The following is a 22,500-nucleotide window of genomic DNA, read 5'->3' as shown; positions in this document are numbered from 1 at the left end:
GAAATAATTGCGGGGTGGTCTCTGACTTTTGCACAGCACTGTTTATACACATTATAAGCACCAGTATTGTTTCTGAAAAAGCGTATGACACGCATTACTCTCACAGCTTCTAACTCCAGGCCTGCGAGTTCGTCTGTGTTTAATCATTCTTTTCATTGCTTTGAGGCTTCGGCCAGACCCCTCTCAGCAGTGAGTCATTCCACCCTGTTCCAGGAAACTCACTCTCTCGGACTTGTCGGCGCAGAAGAGGCGGGTGTGGTGGCGTTTCTGCACCACGATGTAGGTGATGCCGGGCTGGTAGTCCTTCTCCAACTTGATGCAGGCGTCCCTGATGGCCAGCAGCTCGTAGTGCAGGATCTGCATTTAGAGCAAGGACAGAAAACAGACATGAGTCACCGCTGCCAAAATCACCCTCAGGGATCTGATTCGCTCATCATTTTAAAAAACACTTTCAGGAAAAACAGAATGAAGGCAAATTTTAAACAAAGAACATCTTCATGGCACAAACCGTGAAACTAATGGGACGCAAATAAGAAGAATTCAGGCTGATCGAGCCCCGTCGATTTCCGGTCCCGTTAACCTTTCGCTTTTTCCCCAACTTTTTTTAAAAGGGTTTTTTGTGAATGTCTAAATTCCAGATTGATGCTGATTTCCGACATTCTCCATGTACATATCTGTCAGTGCATATCCCGGTGCAGACATACCTGCATTAATAAAACACACGGTGGGACTAAATCTACCTCAATTTATATTACCAAGAAACATAACATTTATTTGTGTTATTTGCATTAAATACTAGTTTGAAATCTGAAAAATTACAGTGTGGAAAATTCATGACAAACAGAAAAATAAAAATGCTCCAACTCTATTTGGGGAAAAAAGTCATTACAGTGGCTTAAATTAAAAAGTAACGATTTTAAAGATCCAAGGTTTTGGTCCCGCAACAGTGGTTTGCAAATGATCTCTGTTTTGATTGGCTACCCAGACTGAAACACTCCCAATTTCAATGTAAGTGGGTGGAGCTAAATTACTGTACATAGATCTATGTAAACAGCATTGGTTTTTGTGACATCACAAATAAGCAATGCATTCAAAACAGGCTGCTTAGTTTCTATAAATGAACTGCTCACATCACATCAGACACGCTTGACATCACAACTACAGAAGAACATTTTTGGTACTACATAGAACCATATTCAAAAAGGTTCTCTGTAGAACTATATACATCAGTCTCCATCAATCTAAAGAACCATTTCACCATGTAAAGAACTATTTAAGCATGAAATGGTTCATGGTTCTAAACGGAACCACTGCCTTCACTAAAGAACCTTTGTAAGTGTGTAGTGTAGGATGATAACAGCACCCACATCCATGTCAATCATTACTGTGATTGCAATAAACAGCAAGTAGAACTGGTGGGGACTCGATACCCAGCGAGACGACCCTGCACCCTACGGTTTATATTCACTAACAGCCGCACTGTGTGATTCACTCGATTCTGCTGAATCACGAAGAATGTATGATTCACTTGAAATGACAGAAACTGAAACCAGCCAAACGGGCTGACCTGTGGTAGCTGGCCTTCTGGAACGCCGTCCCTGTAGAAGATGATTCGGGTGGGCTTGAAGCGTGTGGACTTGTAGAACTGGATGAGGAGTTCCCGCACCATGTATGAAAGGTCTTCGATGATTTCCTGCCGGGGCCTCTGCACCCGCACCGTGGCACAGTACCGACTGGGGTGGGCATCCATACTGCCCACCACCTGGAGGGAAGGTTAGAGAAATACAGTGCTGGGTAAAACAATGACCAGCGTCCATTTATTTACTGTCCATTCAATGCACATTCTTCATTTACAGGAAATGTTTTTGGAGAGTATAGAAATAAGATACTTTACTTGCATAAAGAAAGAAGCAGAAAATATTCTAATATATCAAGGAATATATAAAAAAAATCAACAAGAAAGGAAGAAAACTGGCCCGTCAAACAAACAGCAGCTGGTGTTTCCTGAGTAACGGACTGAATGTGCTAAATGTACGTGTGAAATTATTTGAATCATGAGAAGCACAAATTGCAACCAACTTCTAAGGCTGAACTTGAGACGTGTGGCTGCAAAGTGAGGCTCCTGGAAAGAATGGAAGCTGTCAAAAGGTGAAGAGTGGACACAGAGTGGACACAGAGTGGACACAGAAAAAGTATATTTCTTAGTTAAGACTTCTGGGTAATTTTGCTCAGTATTGTAAACTGCTGAAAAAAAAAACCACACAATTTCCTTAAATCCAAAGTTTTCCAGCTTTCCCAAGTTTACTTCACTTCTACTATTACTACTTTTCACTGGAGCGATGAGGCTGATTCAATCTTATACCCCACCGATTAGCATCATGCCCACTGCATGCCTACATCTTCACGCTTGCTACGGAGGACGTGGAGCTGTTAGGAATCACACAGACTCTGGTTTCTGACAGCGAATGACGCCGTTATCTATAAGGACAATAGCATGTGGCGCAGTGGAAGGGGAATTACTCTGATTCTACGAAATATCTACATAATCAAACGGCTAAAATGTGAACAAAGCCTTTCAGAATGATTTAATGTTGATTTATGAATGTTGATTTAAGAATGATTTAAACCTGATGACAAACAGAGAATAAAGAAAATGGAGGATTGCGTAAAAGATGTGAAATCATGGATGTCACACAACTTTCTTCTATTAAATAGTGATAAAACAGAAGTTCTTCTATTAGGCCCTAAAGCTGCTAGAAATAAATTATCACACCTAATGTTGAATCTGGCCGACTTCTCAGTCACACCTGGTTCAACAGCTAAAAATCTTGGCGTTATCATAGATTCAGATCTAGCATTTGATAAACACATATCTAATGTTACTAAAACAGCTTTTCTACATCTCCGTAACATCGCCAAGCTAAGAAATGCTTTATCCTTACATGACGCAGAAAAATTAGTACATGCCTTCATTACGTCAAGGCTAGACTACTGTAATGCGCTACTGTCAGGATGTTCTAGCAGTAACTTAAATAAACTTCAGCTAGTTCAAAATGCTGCAGCCAGGGTCCTTACTAAAACTAGAAAATTTGACCATATTAGTCCAGTCCTATCAGCTCTTCACTGGCTTCCAGTCAAATTCCGCATAGACTATAAAATTCTCCTGTTAACGTATAAAGCCCTACATGGGCTCGCTCCTGAGTATCTGAGAGACCTTATCTCCTATTATGAACCACCACGATTACTTAGATCACAGGGTGCTGGCTTCCTAGTAGTTCCCAAAATTCAGAGAAGCTCTGCAGGAGGAAGAGCTTTCTCTTATAAAGCGCCCCAACTCTGGAATAATCTCCCCGATAATGTTCGGGACTCAGACACAGTCTCAATCTTTAAGTCTAGACTAAAAACTTACTTGTTTAGTTTAGCTTTTGGTAGTTAATGTTAATTCCCTTTAGATAAGGCTGCAGATCCAGGGGTTCATGGACATAGTGAATTGTGGGTAAACTGAGATGCTGGTGCTGCTGTCACTCACTACATGCAGTCACTCAGGTTTGTGGACGGTGGAGTGGGTGAATGCCAGTGTCTCAGGGAGCCTCCGTGTCTGTTACCTTCTGGCTCTCTCCCTTTAGTTAGGCTGTCATATTCAGACCTGCCGGAGTCATTAGTCACACTCTGATAATTTTTTACATTTTCTGTTCTTCATAAATACAGTCTAAACTAATTCCTAAATCTTTCCTTCCTCCGAGTTACTGACTGTCCACCGGTCCGGCCCAATACTGATGGATGTCCCACCCTCAAGTCCCCCTGTCCCCCTGATTGACCAGACTGATGGAAGTTTCTGGAACGCAGCTTCTCCACTACAGATCACATCCAAATCTATATGAACTCTAATTGTTTCCACTGTTGATTATACACACCTGAATATATTAGAACTGCGTGGATGTAAAATTGACTTTTCAATGTTTAACTTATAAGTTGTCTGACCAGTGGTAGGATGGTCCCCCCTTTAGATGTGAGTCTTGGTCCTCCCGATGTTTCTTCCTCCTCCAGCTCTGAGGGAGTTTTTCCTTGCCTCAGCGCTCACGGGGGTTCTGTATATTCTGTATATTATGTTCAGTGTTTTGTCTGATTCTCTGTGCTGTGATTCCCATTTTTGTAAAGCTGCTTTGTGACAACATCAGTTGTAAAAAGCGCTATATAAATAAATTTGATTTGATTTGATTTGATTTAATGTGAAACGCTCCATTCGGGTAGAACGCGGTAGAACCTGAGACAGAGCTGTTCACAGCGGTGGCACTGAAAACGGCTAAGAACGCGCTGCCTGATGACTGGGATGAGGGTCGGGATGAGGGTCGGGATGAGGGTCGGGATGAGGGCCAGTAAGAAGACATTTTTTTTGTTATGATAAAGGTGTTTGAAAATAACGACGCATTTCTGTTCCACATCCGTCGATGAATCCGTCTGCCTGAAAACAGCCACAGCCAGAGATACAAACAAGGCAGTTCTCAAAACAAACCGATCGACGTTTCGCTGACAGACTGACCAGCCAGGAAACCCCAGACCTCAGAAATATCTGGAGACAAGTCTGAAGGCGTGAAAAAGGAGGACCCCACCCAAACACGGTTTTATGGCAGACTTGGATTTGTTAAACACACAGGCCTAACTCAGGGACTAAGAACACGCAGGGTGTTGTAAAGCAAACAGTTCCACCTTATCCCACAAGAGTTTTTTCTGCAGGAAATGATGTCATTACGTACAGAATTTTAATCACTAAACATTCAGTTTGATAGAACCGAGCCGCAAAACATTTCACTGCAATTTGTGCAGAACCTTGATGGAAACATTTGCTAAACATTTGCTCGTCCCGTAGGCCGTGCCTGGTACACCCCCCACCAGGAGGTGTCCAGGGGCATCCGGATCAAATGACCGTACCACCTCATCCGGCTCCTCTCAATGCGGAGGAGTAGCGGCTCTACTCCGAGCTCCTCACCCTATCGAATAGAGTGACCCCGCCACCCTGAGAAGAGGGCTCATGTAATCGTGATCTCGTTCTTTCAGTCATTACCCACAGCTCATGACCACAGGTGAGGGTCAGGATGTAGACCAACTGGTAAACAGAGAGCTTCGCCTTATGGCTCAGCTCCCTCTTCACCACTACAGTCTGGTTCAGTGACCGCATTACTGCTGCCGCCTGTTCCAGCCAATAAATGACACTAAAAAGCAAAATATTCAGACATTCACTTTTCTACAGAGAAACTATACAAACTTTCTTTAGAGGGAATTTCACTGTGTTTGTGCAGCAAAAACAAATAAACCTCCAGATGCACAAAGATACTGTTTGCTCCTCATAAAACAAGCAAGCTGTAAAGTGGGAGCTGCTACTTTCCATCCAATCCTCCATTCTAGAGAAACAGACGTGCTTACAGTGGTGGTAACAGGAACCAGACATGTGAAGAGTTTAAGAAACCTCTGAAAGCCTCTCACAAAGTTACTTCACGACACGCTGCTGGATGCCTGAGATATTGGGTTAGGATCTTTTTAAGAAGGTTGTGGCCTATTCTTAAAACCACTGCTGGTTTTGGATGGTCAATAAAATGGTTACGTTTGCATTGTAGACATGGTGGCCCCTGGTTCCTATCACCACCACCACTGCAGAGAAACTCTACTGTGAATCATTTCACGTCAAACCACTCTGAATGACTTTGTTCGCACCTCAACCACTGGACTTGGAGAAGACGCACAAAAAACTGCTCTTTAAACCAATCTGACACAATCTGGCCATTCTATCGAATTCCATGCATTGCTATAAAAGCACTGCCCTCTATTGGCCAAGAGGAAGCACGGCACAATTCCAGATGCTGTCAGCAGTTCACCTCGTCGTAGGGATCGGGAAAGAAAAGAGGAAAAAAACAAAACAAAACGCAGCACCGCACCCTCCGAACACACAAACGGCCGCACACATGTGCTCCAGAAGCGTCCACTCCTTTCACTCATTTCCCCGTGACTCAGCCCTTTGTCACCATCGCCTGGCAACCACAAAGCGGCCTTGCGGTGACGTCATTTCCTGTTGTCTGTGAGTCATCAGCGAGCCATTCGCTCACTCCCTCTCGGCTTTAACCACTCCTAAATCCTTCCTTCTCCCCCTCCGCTGCGCGTCTGGCTCTCCGCAGCGTTCTCCAGTAGCATGAAGGACAGGGCGGTGCTGACCACCACAGCGGCAACAGGGCGGTCAGAGTCCGGAGGCCCGAGCCACTGCCCACAGGCCCTCTGCCCTCTTTCAATTACAACCAGCTACTGAACCACAGGGCACTCCTACACAGTAAGCAGCCTCATGTGGGGAAAAGGCCTTTACTGTAATTACTACACAAGGCGGCGCCGATAGGAAAAGGTATAACGGGAAACTTGTTACCTTGTAAGTATATGAAACAAAACCATCAGCCATTAAAGGGGAAGGCCACAGGCCTTGAAAAGAAAAAAAATGGTGGAATTGCACTTTAAGAAAAGAACAGAACAGCAACGAGACACACACAGTAAGCAGGAGCCCAAACTGCAGACGCGAACTCTGCAGCGAGAGGAAGGAGTCGGGCGTGGGGCCAGGCGTGACAGCTGATTCTGATCATCTAGATATCCTCTTCGCTGACGGATCTTTGAATATCTGGTTATTTTCCCCTCATGGCTTAAAGTAAACACTGAGTCTTATTCAACAAGATTAGATCTAGTCTTACAACGGACACAAGGCCAGATTTACGCTGCGCTCTTCTGTTGGCACTGAAAACTGATACTGAATCTGGGAAGACACTTGTACTGCTGTATACACCACAGCCACACAGTGCAGACTTCAGTCTATTAAAATTAATACTAATTCAGTACTAAACACTAATTCTAATCCAATTTAGGGAAGATATTCCAAATGTTTGCATCCCGACAGGCAGGAGCAACTCCAAATAGGAAGGACGGGGCTCCTGTTTGCTGAGAAATTCTAGTCTGCTGTTTACTTTGACAATAAGCTGATATCCAAATGAGTGTTCTAGTGTTCTAGTGTTCTAGCACAAAGCGCTGCAGAACAATTCTCTGCTGTGGGAGGCACCGTACACGCCCGTTAGCTTAGCCTAGCAGGCTACAGATTCGAACACTACAAAACTAATGGAGGGGCTTTCGGCCACTCCACCATTACTCAGCTGACTTTGCTCACACTGCTATGAGTTTATTGCCTGAGAGCACCAGTTCAGTTAGTAATGCAACCTGCACTGGGGTTTTGGAACCTGTTCAGCAGAGAGCAGAGCCCGTTTACCATCAACACCACAGAACAATTTCAGTCCGGTCCCTCCGACACCAACCGCTCGAATTTATTTATTCATCCTAAAATAAAACTGCTGCAGTTTCTCATTACATTACATGGGACTTCAACGTTCTGCAGCTTGTCCAACATTAAAACAGCTGTCAGGCATTTGATACGCAGTGTACTGATATGCTGATGATGTGTGATAGAGGACACATGAATCATGCTTACTGCAGTAATTGAGGGCTTTTTGCCATCTCCTGCTGGAGGATGAGTGACATCTGCTCCAAGGAAGATAACGGGCTGCTGGAACACCGCGGACCTGGAAGCACAACACACAGAAAGGTTTTCCGCTATGTTCACATCACAGGGTTGAAGTGCCGCGAGTCTCGTTTTCTGCCTCAGCAGCCAATTTTCCATCCAAAGGATTTTTTTCTGAAAAATGTGTAACGCCTGAAAAAGTTTGTTGACACAGAAAAAATAAATTAAAAATAAATAATTTTAGTGCCACTTCCCTCAGATGTCCTCCATGTGCCTCTTACATAAACAAAAACAAGCACAAACAACATCATGGAGAGGTGGAGCTGGACTGAGGAGGAGACGAGAGCTGCTACAGGATCTCACCGTTGATGTGGCACTAGGATGTTGTTGATGCCGCCGAGTTTGACGTTGATTTTGAGGCAGAGGTTGGAGAGCGTCTGTGGAGATGTCTTCACTACGTTCTTCACCTGAACACACTGAGTGGCCATGCCCAGAAGAGTGTCTCCTACACGCTTCACCTCCGCTGCCATAAACAGAGTTCACACAAACATACTGAGGTTATTCATCAGTTAATCGTCCGTTTATGTTAAAAGCTAAAAGGCAAATGAACCCAGTCCTGCACGTTTAACTGCCATTTCAAATCAGGCCATCAAGCATCAGTGCAATTTTACACGCATGTTGGGACGTAAATATTGGAGATGTATTAATTTTGTTTGATCACAGCACTCAGAACAGCCTGCTGCCTTTTTGGTAGGTAAGCTGAACTCTCACATGGCTTGTCTCGTCACCTTTCCTGCAGCTACAAGCCTGCAGGTGGACGAAGGCCAATGGAATGGACATTTTGAAACAGAAGCTGGCGAATAAGAATCCAACATTAGGTTCTGTACACAGGGCTGAAAGACATCCAGTTCACCTCGTAAACGCATCCTTAATCAGGAAATACCTTTAGACATTTTTCATTTTAAAGAGCTACAATCAGCCACTGGAGCTGAATGAGTCTCACTAATGCTGCGTCCCAAACCACACACTTCTCACCCTTCTACACTTCTGAGTGCACAAGGGCACTGACGCCATTTCTTTACATATTTAGCGTGCTAGCATTGTGGGAAACCTTAGCTGCTTCGATTCAGCTTTTGCTCGTTATCACTGCAGCAACAAATAGGAAAACAGAAAAAATGCAAAACACTTAAGTGTATCAGTTAAAATAGACTAAAAATGAAAAAATGCTTTATTGCTTAATGACAGGACACGGCGCTACAGCGGCAGAACCACCGTGTGCCGTCATTGGCACAGCACATATAAGAGTTGTGTACCATAAACGGGCGTTTTCCCAGGCAGGATGACGATGATGAGCTGCAGGCCGGAGTAGGTGTTCTTCAGGTGTCTGAACATGGGCTCCACACTGTCTGCTCCCTGCGCGTACTTACAGAAACACGGCTGGCCCTGGATGGGCATCCCAGCATCTTTCGAGATCTTGCGCAGCTGGTCGGTGAAGTTCCTGTAGGACGGGAACAGATTAAGAGATTCAACAAACTCTGTGAGAAAAACGTTATTTTTTCACTAATAATGAAACGAAAGGGGTTTTATGACAAGAAACACTGCAGGAATGTTTCTGCCCTTTCAAAAAAAAAAGAAGAAGAAGAAGAAAAACCCAAAACTGAGACAAGTTTTTCCCACGAACACAGCAGAGCCTTACTTGAGCACTTCCTCTCGACATTGTTTCTGAGGGGCGAAGCAGGCGATGGCCCACACTTTGATCTCTATGCCGTTGTAGAACTGCTTCCCTCGCATGTCCCACACACCCTGGTTGGGTGTGGCTATGGCCCGGTTCTGCAGAGAGGAAGAGCATTTCTAGAAGTGGACATGTACACGTAATAATGATGAAACTTCTCAGCTACAATATAAAACCGATTGCTGTTTCTTTTTTAATGCATTTGAATAAATGGATTAAACATAAAAACTACAACGTAATGGAAGCATATTTATATTACTGATATATCATATAAAACTGATTACAGCGCGTGGGCTACAGTATGTGCCATGAAATACAACGTCCGTGTCAACAGAGAACAGTTGGTCATCCAAGGAATTCCATAAGTATTGGAATTTTTGCTTTCTATTGCTGGAAAGGTTTTATTTGCTGGTCGGCTGCCGTCTGTACGTTTCTACAGCTCTCAGGAAGTTTTCTCTCACTCTCTATAACTATTTAAAATAGAGAAGACAAAGCATCTTCATGCAGCCAAAGCCAAGCTTTTCATTCAATTTCTAACGTTTTTCTGCCCTTAACTCATACAGCAGAGACATGAGCAGGCCTGGTCAGTCATGCTGACATTCCGTTTTCCAAACGGAAATTTTTTTCTTAAATGTAAAGATACCAAAACCCACACCGTCCGTTACCACGGCGCAAAAACCACCACCCATACCGAACTGTGGGCGCACTGTACCACTGCGACTCTAGGCTGCGCTGACTGGTACGCGAGAGCAAAGGAACAAACTCGTTACGTGATCGATTTCTACATTTTGTTGTCCTATTTTAACTTTCTTTTTTCAGCCTTCCTTCTCTTTCGGTCAAAAACCAAAAGCACCACTTCCGACCACTTTCAGACAAAACATTTCACCCTGTCGTTCTTCACACTGAGTGTGAATTTCATGATGAATGGACCAAAAGAAACGGCTCAAAATGACTTGGGAAAAATTAAAAGTGTGTTTTTTCCTTCTCCTGTAAAGTTACGAGGTTTTGCTCTGGCAGCAGTGATGACACTGCCTTCCAGTTTCAAAGACCTTTTTATTCAAGTAAATTGAAAGACAATAAGCATTTACTTTACTCATGTTACTTAAGTTAACTTGCTTAAAGTCCATAAAAATGAGCAAATCTATGGAGCATTATTAATATCATCTGATACCGTGATCCTGAGAGGAAAACAATACTAAGCATTTAAATATTAAAAAAAAAAAAATCACAAGCACTTGTAAGCAGCCAATGCAGTTCAGATGGAATGAAAGGTTTAAGCTACAGTCTCATACAGTCCAAGTCTTACGTGCAAACAGGCCTATAGGTTTAACTGGTACAGAGTAATTTAGCCTCTCATTAAAACGTGCCTGCATGTCATCGCTCTCCACTGCTGTATATTTACTGACATATGATACCAAATAATCCCATAACTTAAGAACAAAGACACAATTCTTTAACTAGTGACATGAGGCAGCAGACTTAAGCTCTATATGGCCTCTGTACTGTATATTTACATGGAGAGGAGAGGGAATGCATTAGAATAGAACAGAATTCAGAACCACTGGTCTCTGTGTCTCCGCATTTAACCCGTCCGTGAAGTGACACACCACACACACACTAGGGGGCAGTGAGCACACTTGCCCGGAGCGGTGGGCAGCCCTATCCATGGCGCCTGGGGAGCAGTTGGGGGTTAGGTGTCTTGCTCAAGGCACTTCAGTCACGGACCGTCAGCCAAGGGGATCAAACCGAAGACCTTCCAGTTACAGGGCTTGTTCCCTGACCTCCAGCCCACGACTGCCCCCCAGCATTAACTAAGCTACTAATGCTGCACAATAATTTTAGTCCTGTTCAAACCCGCAGCATCAGTAACTTCCGGAATTTGACGCATGGGATAAAGAGAGTCACTTTAATGAACGCACAGCAATGGCTGTATGTTTATTGAGCGCATGTCAACAGTCAGATGCCTGATGTTAGTTTAGCAGCCACAGTTCAGGCTGAGCTCCAACTCGCAGTGAAGAAGGTGGTCAAGCAGGTCTCAGTCAATGAAGCAGCAGTGGTGCGTTTTCCCTCTTTCATCCGGCTTGTTAATCCATCCTCGCTGGCATCTGAATGGCAAAAACTGCTACCGACCGGATTACCAGGTTTCACGCTAATAAACGTCAGTGCAGCTAGTCCAGATACATTAGTCCGGGTCTCCGTGTGTTTTCCGTGATTCTCAGCCTTTTCCAACCCAAAGCCCACCTGTGTAGAACTACAAAGCATAGCAGTCCACAGGAAAATTCAAAATAAATCCACTGGTTTTTCCCAAAAGAGTAACTGTTTTTGTGATTGGTCACTCCATTCGCTGGGCTTTTGGATTAACATCATCAACAGTAATGATACATCGTCCCTGATATTTGCTTCTTTGCTGGCTTATCAGTTTGAATTTAAGCACTTAAGTAACTGATGCTCGGCCAAAAACGCTCTGCCACTAGTTATACACTAGTTATACACTAGTTATAAAGTGAAGACGTTTCTTCGGTTTTTACTTATTAAGTTCATCTTTTGTAGAATCATGTTTTCATAACTTACCCTGACGTTTCCGCCCACTATGAACTACTACCTTCTACTGACTACACCCTCGTGGATCACTAATCGTAACTTTGATCTAGAGTATTCGGTGTTTATTATGCCGTAAAATGACTAATTATTTGTGGGAAAAGTCCATTTCCAGGATTTTCAGCACCATAAAAACCGTGATGATTATTTGAGTTTGTGTCACAACTTTAGCCTCATAAGTTCCACAAAACAAAATGTGCTTGGCTGTCATTATAAAAATGTTCATCATAACATTCAAAACTACAAGTAAAACAGAATAAATCAAAACTAAACTAAAACTGTTACTTTTCAGAAAAATAAAACTAAACTAAGACTAAAAAGGCCAAAAACTAAACAGAAACCAAAAAAATGAAGCCAATAAAAAACACTGAAAACAACTGGACTATTAATAATTCGAATTCTGCCATGTCTGTATCTCACCCTGCCGCCGTACTGCAGGATAGGCGCTGGGAGGACTCTGCCCGTCACCTCCGCCATGTCGTCTTTCACCTTGATCCCAAACTCTTGAATGTAGGGGTCCAGATTGAAATTAGCGTTCTTCATCTACAGAGAGACGTTCAGAAGAAACTCATGTAAGGGGAATGCCTTAGGTTTCAAAATATGTTGTGAAAAACACACTTAATTATGTTGTTTTACTTTTTATTACTATTTCACACTTTAACATGAATTTCTACTGAATGGGGCTCGACAGGTAAATGCTGGTTTTACATTTTTAAAAAATGCGCTTAGCCATGTTGTGTTTTCATGACTGTCCACTAGGAGGCAGCACTCACCAGTCTGCTGATCTCCTCCTGTCTGTCCGGTGCCGAGCGAGCCGTGGCTTTGATCATGGTGGACGTCTGATTATCGGTCAGTTTCTTTATGCACCTCTGTCCAGCTACTATATTACACACCTGCAAAAAGGACAGAGGGGAAACAAAAACATGCTAGAAGTCAGAAAGATCTGAGTCTTGTGGCTTAATCAAACTCGTTCTGCCAGCATTTTAGGCAAATGAATCATTCTAATGATGATGTCTCACCTCTAGAGGCAGGTAGGTGTGTTTCTGCTCCTGGCCCACCTGCAGGCAGGGCAGGTGAGGGTATTTGAGCTGCAGGTTGTACTTCTGTTTAAAATACTGCGCCACTGTACATTCCACTGTTTGACCACTCTCGAGCTGCAGCGGAAACCTGGAGACAAATCCAGAAGGTAACGATCATCATCTCAGCACTGAACAGGCACAACTCCAACCTTGTCCAGCACTTTCTTCATTCGTGACGCTTGCACGGGCACGGTTTGTAGGAAAGCTCCACAAACACTGGACACCTTTATTACCCAAATCTACACAGTTCAATCTTCTGGTACTGGGCAGTTTGATGTTTGAGTTGTCCAGCATTTTTCCTTTAATTATAATGGGTCTTTTTGTTTTGCCATGTGAGCTTCTGTAGAAACAAACAGCACAAACTAAACTGCTAACACACACAGTACAGGCTGGTCACTCTCAGTGTCCGGTAAGAAGCAGAAAACACACGGAAGAGAAAATGACCGAGGCATTAACAATTACACAGAATATCAGACTGTTCAGTGGTCACAGTGTCACTCTGTCCGATCATCCCAGCTTCCGTTCTTCTCAGGAGCCTCACTTTCAGCTCCTCAGAGTATCTGCAGACACGCCTCCAAAGCTCAGTCTGAGGAGCTGCTTGATGATTTTCTGATGTGATCAAACCCATTCAGTGGTGCTGAGGTCTGGACTCTGGGGCGGTCAGTCCATCGTCCAGCTTCTTTGTTTGATGTGTCCGTCTCCTTTTCTCAGTGAGGTTCTTCTTGATCAGCTACACGTCCTTTCACCCATAGCGCTGAGTGGTCTTCTCACAGTGGAAGGATGGACAGAAACCCCTGTGGATGTTTTCAGATCTGAAGCAGCTTGATGTTCTCCTCTCTCTCAGAGATCAAAGCTTTCAGTGCTGTTTATCTGATGGGGGCAGGTTTGGTGTCTAACAGGTTTTCCAGGTGGTTGTTAGGAGCCCCAGTTTCTCAGTTTCTCTAAACTCCTCAAATATTTCTCCTAAAACACTACGTGTGCTTCCACTTTGAGTACAAATGAAACAAATGAATGACTTTAAACAAATTCCCAAAAAAGCACTCTTCTGGAAATCTTCCCAGAGGAGTGGAGGCTGATTTAGCTGCAAAATGGAGCCCATGGCTTTGGGACAGGACGTTCAACAAGCTCATATGGTTTGAGTCAGGTGTCCACACACTTTTTGAACATACAGTTTATTTCATTAACAACTTTTAATGAAACTTTTAAACAAACTTGACAGTAAGACTCACAGTAGGTTACAGATAAAAGACTCACGTCTGGTGACTTGCAGGACGACGCGTTACGTTACACACTCGATACTTTCTCTTCATCTGACCGCAGTGCGTCACCTCCACCTTCAGGCCTGAGACACGGAAAACACAGTTAAGTATCAAATATTTACCATAAATACAAAACCTCATACACACATCTGAGCCTTTAACAGTGCGATTCACGATGACCGGTGACAGCGACTGTCCACAGGAAGTCAACTGGGCTCAGTAACCGTTTGCCTTAGTTCAAAAGTTTCATCTATTAGTCTTTAAGTGAGATTAAAAAGGTTCGATTCATTGTGTTCAGAATCAGCCTCCTTCACGAAGGCCTCCATGGAAACATGTGATTAGTAGGAGAGCAGCTGAACTGGCAGTAAACCTCATGCATGCCTTGGTTAAAGTTTACATTAATCAGAAATCATAAAACATATTAAATGGTGAATCATGCTTAATATGACCAGAAGCAAGAGCAGGTAAAAAATTGTTTTTTCAATTCTAACATAATGAAACGTGTGACTATCCTGACGATTTATGACACGTTACATTTCACACACTTTCTGAGTGGATCATGGACAATACTGCATGTTTCACTGCAAAGACAGCATAAATCAGCAGAAGTGTTAACAAGCAAGACACTCAAATCTCAAATCAAGCCAGTCAAGTCTCGATTCAGGTCCCAAGTCAGGACAGGCCGGTTGAAGTCAAATCCAGGGCCCTAAACAAGTCAGTGTACATTCTCAGCACATTCAATGCCATTTCAACACTGAACACCAGAAACGATGGTCTGTAACGTCCAGGTGGAAGACAGATGCCCCTCTATGTTTCTTGCACTTCAGGTCTCGAGTCATTCCAAGTCAAAGTCAGAGTCACCAGTTGTTTTCAATTACGTCGAGTCGAGTCCAAGTCACATGACTCGAGTCCACAATAGTGCTAATTAGGCCTGTTTAATTGGGTATTGTGCAGTACATGATATGAAATGTTGAACCAAAATGACTGTATTCAAAGTTTTTGGTAAATTGTTCCAACTTTTCAAACCTGGATGTGGAAGCTTTGTGTGTGTGTTTATTTACTTAACATATCCTTTTTATTATTGTTACATTATCTACTGTTATTGCTTTTATTACAACTGCAGTTTCTACTAGTACTTATACCTGTATAACATCCCTTCAATATATTACAATTATACATATTGTTAGTTTAACATTATAATAATAATAATAATAATAATAATAATGACAACAACATTACACTAATATATTCATATTCGTTCTTTTTGCATCACTACCACCAATGTGGATAAATCCTGGGCCCTTGTGGATCATTTCTCTTATACTCAATATACTTTCTTCTAAATAAAAAGTATTAACTCCCCCAAAAAACTACATATTGAGATTAGAAGTGATCGATATCATGATCCATGATATCACAATATATTTTTCTGACATTCGATTGGACTGATTATGCCTTCTTTATACTAAAATATCCAGCTGGGAAGTGTTTTTAAGTACGTGCAATTCTGAAAATATGCTCAGAATAGCGCAGAGTGACTTAAATGGACTTAATTTACCGAAATAATAATAAATATATTCATACTGCCCAGCCCTGCCGTCCACCCCTGATATCAAGTTGACTTTCAATGAACTGCTGTGACTCTGTGTCTGAGGAGTAGCCCACCTTTGATCTCCTTGGTGAAGCGGACCCTTTGGGAATCCGTTAAAGTCTTGGGCTGCTCGTCGATGTTGCGGATGTCCAGAACCTCACACATGAACTCGATGACGGGCTGGGCTTTGTAGAAGGCTGTGGCTGATACTGGAAAATAAGAGAATTGCAGAGAGATTTAATTACATCACATGAATAAAATTATATGACAAGTGACAGCACTCCAACATCAAACATGTAGCTAAAAAGTAAATCATAGAGTTAAAAACAGCAGGAGCCCAGTTTATAGGTAACCGTGTGTTACAGTGTCAGAAACCACATGATCATCTCGTGGACGAATCATTACATGTGGCACAGTTCATCTGATTATTCAACGAACCATCACTTCTTTCAGCCAACTAAGAAGCTAACTGACCCATACGGTACAGTGACTATCAGTAAAGCACACAACATTTCAGCTCCAGTGCCTCACCGTCAATGTTCAGCATCATCTTCCACATGGCGGGCCGGACAGACTGATGAAAGCCGAACCACACCTCCCTCCCTCCTCCCAGAGGATGGTAATAGCCTTCAGGGGGAGAGAAGAAAGACCGACCCACTGGAGTGTACCTGTAGCGTGGGACAGATATCAGTTTGGCTATTGTTCAGTCAAGCGTCACATTCTTTTGTTGCAGTCTGGTCAAAACAGGCTCATTTCAAATAAACGTGGGAGGGACTTCCTTAGAAATCACAGTAACTTAGTGCAGCAATTAAGAAGCATTTCTGTAATTAGGTCATCTATCAACTATTATTCAATTAATACACTAACTTTAAGGTCTTCTGTAGCTTCATCTCCCGTTCCTGTGCCACAGCACCATTATTATTCAAAGATCTCTCAGTGCAACAAGCATGGCGCAAGAGAACAGCAGCCATATCGCCCCCTACGCTTCCTGTAGCGCATTACAATCTGTCAGAGCGACTGTGTGGATCTCAAGGAACTAAAAACAAACTCCATTTAACACACAACTGTACGATGCTCTTTGCCAGTAAGCTCCACCTTTCAGCAATTACTAGCACAGATTTTAAAAACATCTCAAGCCACTTCACACCACAGGAATACTAATAATCCCTATCCTGTGTACCTCATGGAGGCCAGATGTCTCATGGCCACATCCAGAGCCTGAACAGAGTCCATTGGGACCTGAAGCCGACCGCTCACCAGCGTCTCCTGAAGCAGCCGCCATGACACCTTTGCCAGCCAGCGAATGGACACCTTAAAGATTCGATCCTTCCCTTCACCTGGGATGGTCACCTCAAAGTCCACCTGCAACACGAAAGACCAGAGACCGATTAAGAGTCGGAACAAACCTGTTAAAAATGAGGTAGAAAAACCTGGTTGCTCCCATGTTATGACTGTTTAATGGGGGGCATTTTGCTATATTAATAGTCCCAATTTAAATTGTCACTGATTACTGTTGGAAAAAAAAATAAAGATGAATGTATTCAATGTTAAAATATTGTCTTAGTGTGAAACAGACATTAGCTGCTTATGGTGCCTCAATCTCTGCGGTTCCTTGCAGTCACAGTGACGCAAACACTGAGACAAGATAAAGATGAAAAGATTGTACAGGATTTGTCATTTTTCACTTCCTAATTCTATTCTAAGAGATATTCTTGTTGACTTATGATGAAGGAGTAAAATTCATGCACCATATATGAATCTACACTGCAGTCTTCTTCAAAAACCATCATAATATAGACAAAAGACGTCTCGCTGCGTTATCAGGGAGAGTGCATGTACAAAACACTAAGATTAGTTTGGATATCTGTATATTCAAGTATTAATTCTAATACAGTGGCCTTAACTGACCTTTTCACTCCCTATAGGAAGAGCCAGGACTGTGTAGATGTTCTTCTTGCCGTCATACACTGGTTTCCGGTCACCAAAAAGCTGCGGTTTGAAATGCTGCACCATGTACTCCACAACCTCCCTGCAGAACAGGACACACGGAACAGACACGGATGAAAATTCTTTCAAAATATTCTAATATTTTGTGCATTTTTGAAGTGAAAAGCAGTAAACGACTTAAAAGAGAACTTTTTTACAGACGCTCATGCATAGTCGCTTTATATTGATTAACTTACCAAAACACACAACAAAATGGTAACTGCGTCATTCGCGAAACTTTTGGACAAACAAGACAGAACTTACATGCTCTTTGGCAGAGACCACATTGTGTGGACAGTTAGGGGTCTTTCTATTCTTGTTTTATTGACTCTTCCTTGCAAATTCGGTGATATCCTCAGGCCGTCTTGCAAGTGCATCATGCTTAAGGTCTACCCACAGTCTGGGTCCTAGCAGGGCCACTCCAAAGGCCTCAGCTTTACGGTTCTTGAAGTGAACATTGGATCATTGTCCGGTTGTTGCAGTCAGTCAAAACAAATCAAATTTATTTGCAGCGCTTTTTACAACAGATGTTGTTACAAAGCAGCTTTACAGAATTTTGGAAAAGACAAAGTTTCAACAGGACTGTAAGAATGTACAGAAACCCCCCCAGTGGGCAAACCAGGGGCAACTGTGGCCAGGAGAACCTCCCTCAGAACTGAGGAAGAAACCTTGGGAGGAACCAGGCTCACCAGGGGGGACCCGTCCTCCTTTGGTCAGACTACCTACAGAGTTATTATACTACTAATATTAATAGCAGTAATATTGGTATTAGTCCAGGTTTCTTGACTGACTGGGTCACATTTGCCGATGTTTAGTGGAATCCATTCTTCCATCAACTCAATATTTTCAGTGCCACTGGCTGTGTCGCAACTCCAAAGCATAACAGATACATGGCCCTGCTTTACAGCTGGCAAGGTGTTCTTTTCATCAAATGCTGCTCCTTTCTTCTTCAAACATTGTGGTCAAAACTTGAACTTCATCAGTCTGATGTTCACAGCACTTGTTTCCAGATGTTATTTGGAATACCTCAGATGTTGACTTTTGTGATAAGGTCTCAGGTAAGGCCTCCTTCGGATGACTCTTCTATGCACATCATCATCATGTTTGTGAAGGCAATGCTGCACAGTAAACGGTGCACCACCACTCCTGTCAGCTAAACCTTCCTGCAGGTCCTTTGCAATGACATGAGGGGGTGCTTTGTGTTCTTGGGAGGAAACGAGACGTTCTATCTGAGCGTTTTCTTGGGCTTTCAGATCTTGCCTTGACTTCCACAGTTCCCTCATCTGCCATTCCTTAAGGTCATTTTGGAGGCTGACATAGCAAACTGGAAGAGGTCTAATATCTTTTGATTGTCTTCTTCTACTCTGTAAGCATTAATTTGCTTCTGTTTCAGATCCTCAGTCAGTGACCTAGAGGATCTCATGGTTGTTCAGTGTGACGAGTCAGAGAATTAAAAACACTCTGTCTATTCTTGACCTGGCAAACCAGTTCTAATGAAGCAAATGAAGGCTTAGTGAGTTCGGAAACTGGAATTTTTGCATGTCACAACTGCTACTCTGTTATTTTCCTATGTTTTAAATATATCAAACATCTGATGGTTTTGCTGCAGAGGTTATGTTTACTGCTTTTTACTTCAAAAATCAGCAACAAAATGTGTAATTTGGCCAAGGGTGCCCAAACTTTTGCATACAGGTGTATAAAAGAGTGTCCCTGTTCTTGGGTAAACCAGACATGGTCAAGCTCTCCTGGGTTGAAGGCAGCGCTACCTGTTGACCCGACGTGGACACTTGTCAGGTTTGATGTCGACCTCGTAGTGATAGACGTCCATCTTTGGGATCTCCACCTCGAAGTAGTTCGCCAGCAGCTTGATGGGCTTCCCCACGGTGCCCATGCCCGGCCTGCGGGGGGCCTGGAACACCTGCTGCAGGGGAGGGGGGTACAGCCCCACGGGCACTGAGAGAGAAAGACACAGAAACACAGAGGTTTAATCAAAAGATGGCTTTTTTAGTTAAGAGGCATGCTTCTATTCCAGACTAGGTCTAAACACCAGTATGTGTTACCATACAGGCCGGTCTAGTTAAGGTTAAAAAGGCTTGCATTACTTGTCAGCTACATTAGCTGCAGTGTGAAACTAAAGAAGCCAGCAGACAGCAGAGTCATAGAGTGAGTGAGAGAAGACTAAGGATGAGATCACACACTGATACAAGCTTTAGCCCAGAGAAGGGAGAGCGAGGGAGAGAGAGAGATTACCAGAAAGAATGAGATCACAGTCAGTGGGTGAAATTTCACAGTAAGGAGGACATCACATGGTTTAGACATCAGCATTACTGCACACAGGCAGGGTAGGAAATCATTTAGGGTGAGACAAGCAGCAACGTGTTAGCTACCTGAGTGTGTCTCTACCTATTTTTAACTGCTTTAAAATGACGTCAGACTCAGGAAAACGTCCTTCACACGTCCTTATTAAAGAAGGCCGAGAGGAAGACGTCGTGTTCTGAGACGCATAAGCTGGACGTCCGTCCCACCGCCGTCTTTTAAAGATCAGAGCATGAACTTCGTCTCCTCTGCACATGCACATAAACTTTCCGATAGGGAATGTAATCGGATACGGGCGCTTACGTTGTTATTTATTCTTCTATCGTTTGACCAGATAGAAATTGTTTTCCGAATGGCCTCAATCAGACGAGTCTATTCTGAATTCTCTAGACAAACTGAGCACTCTGCAAAACATTCAAAAACATTTTACCAAAATGCTTTTATATGACCATCTTCTAACCTCTCTTTAGCCATTTACACCCATTCACAACAAGCACAACTGTTTGGAAGAAAAGACTGAATGTGTTCACCCAATTCTAAAGAAAAGAAGACAATCCGCGGCTCCACCACCTCATACAGGAGACGAAGCTGAGCGAACTCTTCACTTCTCATTTGTATATTTTCTATCAGACGGCTTATTAGTTTATTGACTTGTGAAGTCCATTTACTGGCCTTATAGCTATGCTCCCCTGTGCTTTAAGAGGAAAAACCACTGACGAACATGGGGGCATTTGTGCCCTTTGCCCCCAGCTACTTCTGACACTGCCCAGAGGAAAAAGAGGGGTGGAGGGACAGAGCTGATGTAGAGTGGAGAACTCTGAGCAGACGGGATTAAAGGTGGCGGATACACGGCAAACAGAAGAGTGTGGATGCAGGGACAAAAGAAGGGACGACGAACAAAGAGAGAAAAGACAGAGGGGTGGGAAAGAAATGGAAATGCAAGAAAAGAGTGAGGAGAAAAAGGAGCGAGAGAACACTTTAGCCCAACGCTGAAAACTGAAACAGCTTACAGTAAAATAAGGACAAACAAATGAAAAGCAGACGAATGAGTGAAGTTCGGCGGTCAGCAGTGATCAAATAAATAATAAACAAAAATCTTAAATCAAAAATCACTGATCACCAGCTCAAAACAAAGACACTACTGAGCTGCTTAAAAGTATAAAGAAAATCAAGTAAGACGTTTTCTTCAAAATCACAGCAACAATTTACAAAAGATGCTATGCAACTCCACCACATCCATCAACTGATCCGAGGAACGCTGTTAAAATATCACTGGAGAACGTATCCAGTAAAATTACTATAGAGAATAGTTCTAATGAAAGTTCTAATGAGATTAATATTCAGAAAGAAGTTTTAGTGAAATTAATTTCCAGCATCAAGTTCTTATATAATTGATAGCGCCAGCTGACGTGTGTCTCTCTCTCTCTCCACACACACACACACACACACACACACACACACACACCTGTCAATTACAGAAAGATATAAACATGTATAAAATGTGTAAATAGACAGACATTACATTGTTATTCATGCATTAATAACTTCTTGCGGCTTTAATAAAGTGAACTGAAGTGCAGGTATTGGCGGCGAGCGGGTGCGGCTGCGGGTGCGGCTGCGGCAGCTGCGAGAGAGAGTTTAAACTGGCTGATGGTCGCCGAGCGGCTGAATGAGCTTGGGTGAGGTTTGGGTTGTAAAGGAGGCGCTGGGTGACTCCGGCTTTATTGGAGCTGCAGAGCTTTAACCTCTCTGTCCCTGGAGAACACACCCCCACCAAAACAAAGCAGCCAGCTGCCCTTCTGCGCCGACAACGGAGGGGGAGTGGGGGAGTGAGAGAGAGAGAAAACAAAGTGGGCCTCTCTCGCTCACTTTCGCTTACCCGCTCTAACTTTAGCAAACTAATACGTTCAGAACTGAGAATCTTTCCTTTAAACAGACTCAAGTTCCTAAATCTGTAAATGTCTGTTCTTATTACTGCACACAGGCTAAACGGGAGCATTCCAATAAAGATTACTGAAGCAAACTGAGAGAGAGAGACACTCACTTTGCAGTCTCTCTCTCTAAACTCTCTCTCTCTCAACTCTCACTCTCTCTCTCTCTCTCTCTCTCAACTCTCACTCTCTCTCTCTCTCTCTCTCTCAACTCTCACTCTCTCTCTCTCTCTAAACTCTCTCTCTCAACTCTCACTCTCTCTCTCTCTCTCTCAACTCTCTCTCTCAACTCTCACTCTCTCAACTCTCACTCTCTCAACTCTCACTCTCAACTCTCTCTCTCAACTCTCACTCTCAACTCTCTCTCTCAACTCTCTCTCAACTCTCTCTCTCAACTCTCTCTCTCTCTCAACTCTCTCTCTCTCTCAACTCGCTCTCTCTCAACTCGCTCTCTCAACTCTCACTCTCTCT

At 43.2% G+C, this 22,500-nt stretch overlaps 1 protein-coding gene across 1 annotated transcript in view; it reads right to left on the bottom strand.

The window, feature by feature from the left end:
- Positions 1 to 22,500, bottom strand: part of ago1 (argonaute RISC component 1) — a 50,511-nt gene that overhangs the window by 7,084 nt on the left and 20,927 nt on the right. Inside the window, exons 2-16 of the mRNA XM_037534173.1 lie at positions 19,549 to 19,735; positions 17,705 to 17,825; positions 16,977 to 17,158; positions 16,328 to 16,464; positions 15,871 to 16,005; positions 14,201 to 14,288; positions 12,887 to 13,034; positions 12,641 to 12,760; positions 12,288 to 12,410; positions 9,234 to 9,367; positions 8,851 to 9,035; positions 7,901 to 8,060; positions 7,508 to 7,598; positions 1,568 to 1,762; positions 223 to 357 (exon numbers count right to left, since the gene is read on the bottom strand). Of these exons, the coding sequence (XP_037390070.1) occupies positions 223 to 357; positions 1,568 to 1,762; positions 7,508 to 7,598; positions 7,901 to 8,060; positions 8,851 to 9,035; positions 9,234 to 9,367; positions 12,288 to 12,410; positions 12,641 to 12,760; positions 12,887 to 13,034; positions 14,201 to 14,288; positions 15,871 to 16,005; positions 16,328 to 16,464; positions 16,977 to 17,158; positions 17,705 to 17,825; positions 19,549 to 19,735 (2,141 nt within the window). The remainder of the gene's footprint in view (positions 1 to 222; positions 358 to 1,567; positions 1,763 to 7,507; positions 7,599 to 7,900; positions 8,061 to 8,850; positions 9,036 to 9,233; positions 9,368 to 12,287; positions 12,411 to 12,640; positions 12,761 to 12,886; positions 13,035 to 14,200; positions 14,289 to 15,870; positions 16,006 to 16,327; positions 16,465 to 16,976; positions 17,159 to 17,704; positions 17,826 to 19,548; positions 19,736 to 22,500) is intronic.

This window comes from Pygocentrus nattereri, chromosome 24, assembly GCF_015220715.1.
Source record: "Pygocentrus nattereri isolate fPygNat1 chromosome 24, fPygNat1.pri, whole genome shotgun sequence".
Taxonomy (NCBI): domain Eukaryota; kingdom Metazoa; phylum Chordata; class Actinopteri; order Characiformes; family Serrasalmidae; genus Pygocentrus; species Pygocentrus nattereri.
The sequence above is the reverse complement of the archived record's forward strand: the minus strand, read 5'-3'. Positions and strand labels throughout refer to the sequence as shown.